Source organism: Adiantum capillus-veneris, chromosome 25 (assembly GCF_014529385.1).
Source record: "Adiantum capillus-veneris isolate H3 chromosome 25, ASM1452938v2, whole genome shotgun sequence".
In the NCBI taxonomy this organism is placed as follows: Eukaryota; Viridiplantae; Streptophyta; class Polypodiopsida; order Polypodiales; family Pteridaceae; genus Adiantum; species Adiantum capillus-veneris.
This window is the reverse complement of record NC_140955.1, coordinates 100,524,219-100,536,863: the sequence shown is the minus strand read 5'-3', so window position 1 is coordinate 100,536,863 and position 12,645 is coordinate 100,524,219. Positions and strand designations below refer to the sequence as shown.

The 12,645-nt window shown below is 43.0% G+C and overlaps 1 protein-coding gene across 3 annotated transcripts in view; it reads left to right on the top strand.

Annotated features, from left to right (window-relative positions):
• Nucleotides 1-9,402, top strand: part of LOC147425381 (uncharacterized) — a 48,299-nt gene extending 38,897 nt beyond the window's left edge. For all 3 annotated transcript variants that reach the window (XM_086499532.1, XM_086499531.1, XM_086499530.1), the window contains exon 3: nt 8,863-9,402. In XM_086499532.1, coding sequence (XP_086355658.1) covers nt 8,863-9,061 — 199 coding nt within the window. In that variant the 3' untranslated portion in view covers nt 9,062-9,402. The remainder of the gene's footprint in view (nt 1-8,862) is intronic.
• Nucleotides 9,403-12,645: the final 3,243 nt, after the last annotated feature.

The following is a 12,645-nucleotide window of genomic DNA, read 5'->3' as shown; positions in this document are numbered from 1 at the left end:
TGTTACAAAATTGTGAATCTGGTACCATGTCTGGGTACAAAAAGACTAGAACAAAAATACCACTACTACTAGAATCCATCCTCATCTGCACTCTGTATGTCGAGAGAGTATGGCTCGAACCCTTTGCTGTAGTCTCCGTCGATGCTGTGTAGCCCCTCTCCTCAATCGCGGCCGTCTAGATCTTTGTAGCTCCGGTGCTCGGTCGATGAGAGTGCCGGTAGTGGTTGAATGAGTGTGGGCCGAGCTCTATAATGATGGCTGCTCCTCTGGCTGTCCCATATCTAGTGAAAGTGCAATTTGTCTCTGGGACTGTCTCTCTCTAGCTCTCCCCAGTAAAGTGTCTGTATATTTGTGTAACTCAAGTAGATATAGCCCAAGACATCTCTGATCCTCATAACTCATGACCCTAGAGAAAGGACCAAAACCCTCTCTGAATAAGTAGCGGAAACGGCCCCGAATCTCATAGTACACTATGCAATGACATATGTAATGTAGCTGTGTCTCTGGCTCTAGATGGCATAAGCGGCATATCCTGTTGTCTGTTGGTATCCCTCTAAATCTACCGGTCTCAATCTCCAGCTAATGTGAGGATGTGCGTATCTGACCAATGGCACACCGCAAACCATGAGACATATGTGTATGCATGTAGCTTGGTCGAATCACAAACCCATCTCCTGTGAGGTGGAGAAGATGATCTCTATAGAAAGCCATCTTCATGCCCAACTCCTGTGGCGGCTCTATCCATGTTCTCTTGGTATCCAACTAGATCAGGTCCTGACAAATGAGTCTAGTAATCTCCACCCGTGTAAGAGAAGAACCGCCATGCCTCTCCTGAGTCTCTACTCAAGAACAACGGATACAAGTCTCGCTCCATGTGGGCAAGTAAGCTCGTTTCTTCCGTCGCACAAGGCACCAGGAAGCAATTTGAGACTGTTTGTAAGTGATGACCCCTAAAAGAAGATCTCTCTGGAGCTGAGCTCTCATCTCTTTGCACTCCTCATCATACCAACTATTCTGGGGCATGCTCCCTGAATGTCGTCTCCGACCCTGCTGAGTGTGGGTATGCCTCTGATGCTGCACCATGTAGTGTCTCAGTCAGTAGAGTGGTGCACTCCTCCACTGAGAGACCAGGACTAGCTGTGCTTTGGGTTTACATTCCAATTTTGGGTATGCCATGGAAGGCATAAAAACAAGGGAGGAAAAAACGTACAATTAGCTTCTCACAACTCTTATGACTTATAAGAGGAATGTAGTTACAACAAAATGGCTATATCTTTGAGAGAGAGAGAGAGTCACAAGTTGGTGACGTGGCATGCTCGACTAGAAGGACCTGATTGAGAGGACAAGAACTCCTCAACCTAGGTGTGGCCAAGGGGCCCACATAGAGGGGTTAGGGTCAAAAAAAAAAAAAAACTAACCCAATCTTCTGGCCAAGGGGCTTAAAACCTTGTATACACACAAAAGCATGAGGGCTGATTGCTATTTCAGATTTCTGTAGTTTGCATTGATGTGCTGATGTGGCATGTTCTACGGGTTTTCGCATTTTACATTTGGTTGATTGTTGCCAGCTCTAGTGCATGCTTTATGAAGCAGATGCTTTTGGAAGAGAGCTTTTAGGGCTCTACTTTTGGGCATCCCTTGTAATGCTTATAAGTGCTTGCCCAGAGGGCAAACATGATCCTTAGATGACCTACTATTTTGACGTTGTGATCTCTAGCGCTTCTAGTATTTTTGCTCTAGCTTGACAAATGCCAGCTTTTATCATGGCTGAGTATGTCTATCACCTCCGGAGGGTAAACTCAGCTCGTTGGTTTTATAGAGTACGTTCAAAGCATGAATGACCTCTATACAAACGTGTACCTACTCTTCGGCACTGACGACGAGAGTAGAGATGTCATAGTTGTTGTCCAAGCTATGCATGATAAAGGTAATATTCTCATTCTTCCTATTTGGACAAGCAGCGAAGTTGAGGTCACATATTGTCAAGTTTGGATCTTTGTTCTTCTCTGGTTATTTTCAACCTCTTCGTCGTAGTTTTGTAGTAGTTTACTTTTCAAGTATTTAGCTTACATTAGGACTTGAGAATTTGTTCCTTTAGAAGTTGTTGTGTGGAGTCTGATTTCTAGGAATAAGTCTTTGAGATGTTTTATCCTTTTTAGTTTAAAGTTGAATACTTGTTTCAAGTTTTAGCCAAGTAAGTTGCTTCAATTTATTTTGCATATGCCTTTTCTAAAAACATTTTTAAGTTAATAATATTTTGTTTTATCTAGTTTTGTTTAGTAGCAAATAAAGTGATTTAGTTTTTTTTAGTAGCAAATAAAGTGATTTAGTTTTTTTTTTGTTTTTGGTTTTCTTGTGTCCCTTGCTTTTGTAGTTTTATGCGTGTTTTATCCCCTCTTATAATTTGTGAGTTCATACTATTTTGAACTTATGAACGTACATATATTATAAGTTCAATTATTTGTTTGTGTGTTGCTATTGATTTTTTGGTTGGAGTGGCCAAGCCTATAACAGTGGTATCAGAGCTAAGACGAATCTTCTTTCATGGAGGATCCAATCCTTTCTGCAGCACACATGGGTTCTCGCAAAGAATCCAACAGAGACGACACCCCTTGGATTGTTGGTCTGCGGGGAGATGAAGAAAAGAAAAATCCCAGTAGGGGAACAGAGGAAACCAACATAGATTTTCGCAAATTTTTTGAGTAGTCGGTAGAGTTTGATAAATTTCCGACGGGGAATCTTGACAGAGCGGAGTACATGTCAAGTGTAGGTTGACACTTGCATGAAAAGATTGATCAAGTACTCCATGGACCGAGAATATGTAAATCCACCTCAAGAATTACCAGCTTGACGAGATTCCCTTTGGATGGCGAGAGGTCACCGATTCTCCTCAAGTTGGTAATGAAACAGAAAGAAAAATCTGAATGCAGAAAAGCAAAAACTGTACTCGCAAAAAGAGTTTGACAAAGCTCTTGAAAAGAAGACAAACCAATTGATGAAAAGCTTAAACCACTCTCCAAAGAGGAGAAAATCAGCTGATTTCCTGGTTATTTGGGCCGGAAATCGACTTTTGAGGTGGTTAGCAGATCCAAGAAGCGTATTTGTTTTGAGGATTACCTAAATTTTTCTGTCTTTAGAGAGTTTCGACAATTCGTCGTCCTCTAGCTCTAGTGAGGATGAGAAAAAGTGAAAGCGGATAAAAAGCAAGAAAAGCAGATTCTTGAAAAAGTCTAGGAATCACAAGAAGCAGTATAGCAATTCAGAGGAGGAGATCTCGTCCTCTTCTCACATTTCAGATAGTGAGAAATAGAGAAAGAAGGCTAAGGAGTTCAAGGATGGGGGTCAAGTAGTCAAGTTTGACACGTTTTCAAGCTATAAAGACACCCATCAAGCCCTTGAATTCATACAACAGTTTGACATCTCCTTCTCGGGAGGTTGTTTCTCGGAACGCTCCAAGGTACAGAGGGCAGCGTCTTACTTGAAAGGAAACGCACAAACATGGTGGTCTACTCTGTTGGTGCACAGAGAAGCACCTAAGAAGTGGGTAAAATTCAAGAGAGTTTTCACTTCTGCTTGGATAACGGAAGATTATCAAGATGTCATCACGGCTTGGCATCATCTGAGAATGAAGAAGGAAGACACTTTGGATGATTGTTGCGAGAGGTTTTGGGATACCTTTTTTCCAATGTCTTCGTTTTGAAGGACCAGATTGAGTGTTTTTACAATGGTTTGCCAAAAGAGATTCGACGGTATTGTCTGCAGAAAAAGTCTTGATTCCATTCAGAGGGCTGCAAAGTTACTCCTCTGGCAGTTTTACTCTGTGATTATCAATACAATAAGAAGTACTGAAGGGGGCGCCAGACTTTGGGGCTAGTCCATTTGGACGCAGAACTCTGCGGCTTTATGTCATCTTCTCTCATCTTTTTTAGTTCACGTGGTAAAGTTGTTTCAGTTTTGTTCACCCGTTGTTGAAGATTTCTGACTTGGGTGTCCTAGCTGGTTACAGTGAGAGGATCCAGTCTTTCTGTTGATAGATCTTGGCTACGGATGGTGCACTTTGGCCTTGTTGACAAATACTATACATGCTTTTGAGCCACACCCTTACAAGATCGTTTTCACTGTTGCAATCACTTTGTAGATGATTTGGGCCTGATGCCTCAGTTGGATCCTTCTGGCAGTGGAGCATTGTCATGCTTTCTTCAGTGGCACACACTTCTACGTTCCTTACAATACCACAGGGCAGGATTACCTGGCACTATTCGCCACCACCCTGATTCAATTCGTATGGCTCCTATAGGCCACCATGATCTAGTAGTAATTGTACATTTGTGATGAGTTGTACGCTACTTGAGGACAGGCTGGCCTGAGTATCCTGAATTACCTACAGCTCTCAATAATAAAGCCCTGACTTTTCCCAAAGAGAAAAATAAAGAAATTCTATTAAGATCCTTTGGAGGTGACCTATAGGACCAATGAGATGCATCCCAGATTCACATTCCACTTCGGGTATCATTTGAAAATCAAATGACAAAAACTAAAAAAAGGAAACTTCAAAAGCTTTTATGACTCGTAAGAGATCATTTTTATTGGTAATCCATAGGACTTAAAAGAGAAGAGGTAGGTTTAAGATATCCCCTTTGGGCATGGGGTTCTTGAACTCTCGGATGATCGCCTTTCCTTCTCTGCACACTGTCCACTTTCTTTCTTTTTTTCCTTGCTTCTCCAGAGAGAGAGAGAGAGAGAGAGAGAGAGAAACAAAACAAAACAAAATGTTATATTAAACGTCTTTAAAAGGCCAAAATGACCTATAGTCTATGAGACCAAACTGATACAACCTATGAGAGAGAGAGAGAGAGAGAGAGAGAGAGAGAGAGAGAGAGAGAGTGAAAAGAAATGAAATGTTTATTAACGTCTACAAAAGGCCTAAAAGACCTATGAGACCAATACAACACATCCTCATCAAGTGTGTCCAAGTGTCTAATACAAAAATAAAGTCCTTTTGGGCCTGGTTCTGTCCTCTGTCATCCGATGACCTCTCTCATGGGTCTCTCCGGCATGATATCAATCTCCTGCTCTTTGAAGAACCTTGTAGGCGTCGCTCTGTATCTCTCAATGATAGCCCGAATACGTTGGTGGTATATGGAGCGGCGGCATGACCTACGGGGAAGTTGTGGGCGTCCAGATCTGTTGATCTCTGTGGCTCTCTCAAGCAGAATCCCACGTGGTGTGGGTCGGGCTGTCGTGTAGTCTGCTGCTTGGGGGCGGCCGCTCGGGAAGTAGTCTGTAACTGGCCTCTGGATGGGCCCCCGCCTAGAACACCTCACCCTCTGTAATAGGTCCTCTCTGTGTCACCGTAGTTCGAGCAGGAAGAGCCCAAGGCACCTCTGATCAATGTAATCCATCACCCTAGACAAAGGCCCGAAGCCATCTCTGAAAAGACAGTGGAAGCGTCCCTTGATCTCATAATACACCGGACACCGGCAGATATAGTGCTCCTTTGTCTCTGGCGCTATGTCACATAGCTCACAAATCCACTCCTCTGCAGGAGTCGAAGTATATCGCCCCGTCTCTATATGTAGCTGATGGGAGGAGGTGCGGAGCTAACCTATCACTGAGCGGAGTTCATGTGAGAGGTGTGAATCCATGTATCACGGCCGCAAGACATATCCATCCTCGGATGTGTGAAGAAAATGCTCTCTATAAAAAGCCATCTTCTTTCCCAGTTCTTGAAGGGGGCTCAACCATGTCCTCTGTGTGTCCAGTTGTGTGAGATCCTGTCTGACTATCCTGCTGATCTCCGGGTGAGTCAATACGAGCGATGGTGCATCCAGGGAGTATTGAAAAGGTGGCAGCCTGTCCATCGTGAAACCATGTAGCTGAAACCATGCTGACATCTGTGCATACCAGCATTTGGAGTCACCTCCCAAAGCTAGTTGGCGGAATGATTCAAGGGCCAATCTAGCATATCAGTGAGATGGCAGATCCCACAATCCATGTACACACATAACTGACCTAGTAAGTGCCTCAACCACCATCGGAGTAGCTGCCAGTTCTGCCCTAACAATCTCATGGGGCACTGCTGCCTTGCATCGAATCAGCTTGGAGATCATAGTGACAAGAGGTTTCTCCATCCCTCTCCACCCGTCAGAGGTTTGTCCAGACCGCTTGCGGTGGTCAAGACTCGGTCCCCAAATCTGAACTCCATACAATAGGGTGGATGTCACCAGCGTATCAAACAACCACAGCTTAGTACGGGGCTCTTGGAATTGTACTAGTGAACCCATCTAAAGCTGCATATCCTCGTGTAAGTCTAGAGTTTGCTGCCTCTCTCATGGAGGAGGGTCCAGTGAAAACAACCCCCAAGTAAGTGTAATTCTCAGCCAGCTGCACCTCTTCCTCGCCGAAGAGAAACGTTGGTGTTGATGCCCTCACCCATTGTGCCGTGGTATTAAAAATCATCACCTTGGTCTTGCTGAGGTTCACAAACAAGTCTCTATCATGTGCATATCTCTCCAATGTATCCAGCTGGCTCTGTAATCCTTCTGCTGATTCGGAAATGAGCACGAGATCATCTGCATACAACAACAAGGGTATCCAAGTCCCTGATAACAATGCACCTCTATCTCCATCTCTGTCAATATAATCTGAAACCTCGTCAATATACATGCCAAAAAGAGTGGGAGAAAGTGGACAGCCCTGTTTCACTCCAATGTTAGATTCAATAATCTTTGATAGCCCCTCGGGTGTGGGCACTCTACCTGTCACAGTCTCATATAGTGCAAGGATAGCCCATGTGATCTCACCTTGGACCCCGAGATCATACAATCTACGCATCAATCTTGCTCTAGGAACTGTGTCAAAAGCTTTCCGGAAGTCAACAAAGCAACAAAAGATGTGCTGTCCGTGTGTTCGGCCCTCCTCGATGATGGCTCAAAGAGTAAATATGTGATCAAGGGTAGCAAAGCCTCTTCTGAAACCAGCCTGCCCACGTGCTCTTACACCCTCTTTTTCTGCCCAACTACCGAGCTCGTGTTCAAGCACCGAAGCATAAAGCTTAGCCAACGTATGGCATATCATGATTGTGCGATAGTTACTAGGTAGAGTAGAGTCACCTGACTTGAATATATATATATATATATATATATATATATATATATATAGAGAGAGAGAGAGAGAGAGAGAGAGAGAGCCCTAGCTGTGGCTGAATCTGCTCGGCAGGCTCACCCCTCGCATAGGCTGCTCCGTCGTGACCTTGCGGCCATCTACCCCTGCACCTCCATGCGCTCTTTTCCTATTGCAGCTTGCTCCCATGCGGCCCGGTCCCCTCTCCTCTTCTGCGACCTGGCTCCCCTCTACTCCCCTGCAGGCAGGTTCCCCTTCCCTCTGCCACGGCAACTCTCCATCGCAGATCCGGGCTTCGCGAGCTCTTCAACCGGCAGTGCTGCCCCTACCGTGCCGCCGTTGGCCTCTGCATTGATTCACTTCGTGGCCTCTTCCTCAGCTTCTCCGTCTTCCTGTCCGATTTCCAAGCCACCACCTCACGTTCCTCAACACGAAGCCTGTCATGAAAAATGTCTCTGCCTGGAGAAGGTTACCTCCGCGGCTTTGCTCCCCCACCAGCTTCCTCACCTAGTGCTGCAGACTCCCTGGCACTTGTTCGGGCATTTCTCCCTATGTTGATCTTGCTGGTTTATTGGTGCTCTCAGGTTCGGGTTTGGTCTTTCCTCTTTGGTTCTTGTTTTGTTTTTGCTTTTGTGGTTGTTTTTGCTTTTTGCTGTTGGTCAATGTGTCCCTCTCTTGGCTTGCTTCTGGGTGTGCGTGGGTTTGAGTGCATGTGGGTGTGTGCGTGGAAGCTTGCACTTAGTCTTTGTGTATGTGTGTTGCTTGTTGGCCTCTCAAGGATTGCTTTTGTGTGTGCGTGAATGCATGTCCTTCTAGTTTATTTTGTCTGCTTTTTTGTTGTTTTTTTTGTCTTGTTTTCCTTCCTCTTATTTTGGTGGGCTTGCTTGGGTTGTTGTTTTTGGGGTTTGGTTTTTGTTGTTGCTTGTTGGTTATTGGTTTGTTTAGGGCTGGCTAGCTGCTCTCTCCACCAAGCTTCTTCGGCATTATTTTTCCTGGATGTGTCAAAGCCTCCTACACTTGTCTCCTGGAAGTTCCATCTCCAGCTATGGTCTTGGGATCTTCTGGAAGAAAGCTCCTTGTCAACTCCGGTGTAGTGGTTTGTTACCCACCTTGTGACAACCTCCTAAAGTATATTGGTTATGTCAGTTGCCTCTTCACCTTTGTCTTCATCACCAACTGCTCTTTCCCTTTTGTTCCTCCGTTACGTCTTGTCGTCAGATTCTACCAGTTGGCGGACATCGGTCCAACACTCAGCTTCTCGTAGCTACTCACTATCATCTTCACCGATTGTGGCTTTTGGTGGCTCCGGTCCTCGATTTACAGATGCTTAATGGGCTTTTGGTCGAAGTGCATATCTTTCAGAGGCTACTGACATCCCCTCTCCACTTAGCTTGCCAAGGCACTTTTACTCTCTTTAGGAGAGATTTTTTACCGTGGCCTTCAGACTTATCCGTTGGGCCATGTGCCTAGTTGTATCTCGTTTTACAGTTTTCCATTTGATGCCTACGGGACTGCTACAAGGTGATGTACTTGCTCTCAGAATAGGCACCATTTGGGCGTTCTGGGAGATTTTCAAGTAATAGAGTCAGCCTCATTGCCGTGCGCGCACGCGCACACACACACACACACACACACACAGAGAGAGAGAGAGAGAGAGAGAGAGAGAGAGAGAGAGAGAGAGAGAGAGAGAGAGAGAGTTCTTGTCAATAAGACTTTAATTTGTTTTCTATTTGCATGCAGAAGCCTCAAACTGTGCCTGGTGTGTGGTGGTTTGAGGAGGGTGCACTGTGTCAAATGCAAAGGCCGGGGGCGAGAGCTACCAGATTGGACCTCTAGTCTAATAGCAGCGTGGAATAGAAAAACAATTGCAGAGTCACCATCCTCCCCTTGCATCTTTTGTCAAGGCAAAGGGCACTTTCCTTGCTCCTCATGCTCATAACACAGAAGTCCCAGCAAGATCCGAAGGTCATCTTGATAAATTTTACACATTGTAGTGTAAAAAACAGATGGTCTGGTAAGGTCAAGGGAGAACAAATCCTACGGTGATCGGTCGGAGTTTTGATCGAGTAAATTTCATTTGCTAGCAGACACAATTCCGTTGCTGATAGCTGATTGGTTTGATTGTTGGTCAGGATTTGCAAGACGTCATGTATAAGATATGAAGCCCATCAAGCTATCCATGTTCATTGTTAAAACTATGTATAAACAGATTCAACGATGGTCAAACAATGTATTCAAATAGACTGAACAACCTTTGCCAATGGATTAAAGTGTGAAGGATATGTGGCTTGCATGAGAGTGCGCAAGTGGACGATGTCCTCTTCCACTCTACCAGTATATGGAAGTAGACTAGTGTCATAGCAATGCATGGAATTGACTGGGTTCTCGCTGATGTGACAAATTAGGTATTGTCGGACTCTTTTCTAGGCCATGGTTTCAAAGGAAAAGATGTTATCTGGGGGGTTAAAAAATAATCACATGGCTCACACAAATTGATAATTTTCAACCACTCTCTCCTCCTCAAGCCTTGATCTCTTCACTTTATATGTCATAAACACTTCACATGAAGGATGCACACCTTAGAAGAATCTTGTTTACTTGAAATCTGCCTGTGGAAAAGTTTGATTTTTAGCTAAATAGAATCAATGGAGAGTCCCATATCCTACATATTCAAGGATTGCCCAAGCTCCTACTTACACATGCATCAAATTGGAGCCTTTAGTACATAAATAAAAAGGGTACTATATCATGATAGAATTATAACATAAGCATGACAATTAATTACAAGGACCCATGAATATCCAAGCATTGGCATCCATTGATAGGTTTACAATATTTGGGTGTGCAAAAGTGAATATTGTGTACTCAAAAAAAAATTCATAAATTAATTGGTTGCTTGGTTTCTTATGTAATCTGAAATTCAAAAAAAATCACAACTATACATGGCTTTAGTTTAAATGAGATGAACAAGCACAATCTTAACAAACACTTTGCAATAGAAATTATTTTTTATACCTTTCTTCCACTTGTTTCATTGCATCAAAGCTACACGTTGATTGATGGCCTAATTTGCAACCACACACAATAATTTAAGACTGGACAATGTCCATGTGGTGACATATGAAAAATATAGTACTAGCAAATTGCAAAAATATATATCTCACTAAAGTGCACGGTATCCAAAATGACTACATGGACAATGTTGAAAAATAGCAAATATTCAAAATTGTGTTACTTCCATTCATATAGCATCTTTCACCTTAGATGGTTGACCCAACAAAATGCTAAGGTCTGAGGATGTTAGTGTCGATTGATGTATGACCATGTGTTTCTTGAGATGAAGGCCAAGAATATGCATGTACATGTAAAACATGTGTTTGCATGCAACAAATGTTTTTTGAGTGGTTTCTCTATTTTGAAAATCAAGACGTGCATATAAGCTCTTCGTTGATGTGAACATCATAAGGGTTCTCCGTGAGTAGTCAAAACACAATACATAGCCTTTGTGTTATTGTAACCTCCTCCACGAAGGTCAAAATCATGTTGCTAGCTTCCTCCAATCCTTTTTGTGCTTCTTTTGAAATCCCATGCATCCACTTTCACCTTCTACTACTAGATCCTTCCTCTCCAAATGCATGAGGGTTCATGTTTGCGACTAGTACAGGAGTGGCCAAATGTGCAATCTAGAATCTAGCCTCTTTTAGCATGGAAAACTCTTCCATCAAGATGTTAGTTCCCTTGGCTACGGGCCACAATTCTAGTACAACAAGCATTCTCTGAAACACAAAGGGTTGGTCTTTATATAGCAAGGATGGTGTGCCATGTTGAGAGGTTGCTTGATTGATTTTTGCATATTTTTCTACAGCTTACTTGTGGATACATTAGGTTAAATTCCACTGGGTAAGCTATATTTATTTTTGTATGATTATAGGTTGACCTAAATGTTCCCTATTTGAATGAAATGTACGCTTCAAAGGGCTAATAGTCCCCAAGTGGAACATGCTCTCTACAAGTCTCGTCATTGGTTTCATGAATTTAGCATACAAATTCTTGGCACACTAGGGGCTTTTGGTCACTATGTGCTTGGCCGAGTACATAAGGGAGTTCATCATGGATGCAGTCAAAGTGGGCTATTGTTTTGTGATACCAAGGCATATCAAATTTCCGTGACTAGAGAGGTGGCTTGTCAACCAAGCAAATCTTTCATTTGTGTTAATGTTTTTTGCCTTGATCATTGTGGATAAGTACATTTCTTTGCGAACATAATCGTAGGTGCTCAACCTCACTATTTGCCTATGGCATCATGGTGGCCATGATGTACCCCACCTACAATAGGGAGGTTGGGGAGGCTAATGAGCCAGCTCACATTCCATCCTATTGCAACTACGTACTTGTTGATAGCTCAATTTGTCTGATGAATGTTGATGGTGCTCGTGTCATAGGTGGTGTAGAGAGGTCACATGTATTCTTCAAGTGAGTTACTTCTTATTTATTTTAATGACAATGTTTGATGGTTGATGGTATCAAAAAGCAACGATACATTTTTGGTGGTTTTCTTTGTGTTATGGTTAGGTGGTCATTAGCCACATTTATGGACCATATTGAATATGTTTTGGATGTGTTTGTGGGGTGTGGTGACTTGGGACAAGTTTGTGTTGGGAGACATTGCATGTGTCTAGAGATGGATGATGTGCTCCATGGAGGGTGTTTGTTCAATATTGTGTGTCTACTTGTGTTGTGTAGAGAGAGAGCCTACATATCAAGGAGACTAATTTAACATATGATTATAGATCTACTCTTATGTTTGAATCTACAGTTTGGCATGGAGCTTGGTGCTTACGATTGTCACTCTGGCATGTGGATTTTCCTTTCTCCTGGAGTTTTTCACTATTATTTTGTTGTTTCTACCTGCTTAATACTGGTATTGTGTGGTCGTAGCTTTCTTTGGTGGACAATGGTCTAATTTCTATACATGGTGGATTTTTGTATATCAAGTTGTGAAAGGTGTACTTTTGGGCATTATTCTCTATGTCAATGACATGTTGCTCACAAGAATAAATAATAAAAATATTCCTAATTCAAAGATCAATTTGACTATCTCTTTTGAAATGTTAGATGCGGGATTGTGTGCTATGCTATATGAGTAGCCATCCCCCAAATTTATCCAACAATGAGCAAGTCTTTAGGCTTAACACTTGCAACCATCTTGATTATCTAGGGTTTCACCTATGCCATGCACATGCACCTAAGGCCTACTAGAGATTAAAATTGATTGTATTTGCTAGCAAGAGATTCAGTAGCATTTACCACTTTGGAATCTTAGTGATAAGGTGAATAAGTGCACCGCTCTTTCTAGCCTTTTTCTAGTTCTCCTAGACTTTTTTCTAGCTTCAAGGTAGTTCCCTTAGCTAAGACTTTGAATGTAAAGTCCTCTTTTTCTCTCTCTACCTTTTAGTTTGAAGGTGGGTAGAGCATACCTATCCATTTGCCACAAGCTAAAACGTGGGTGTTGGGGCTCAGAAA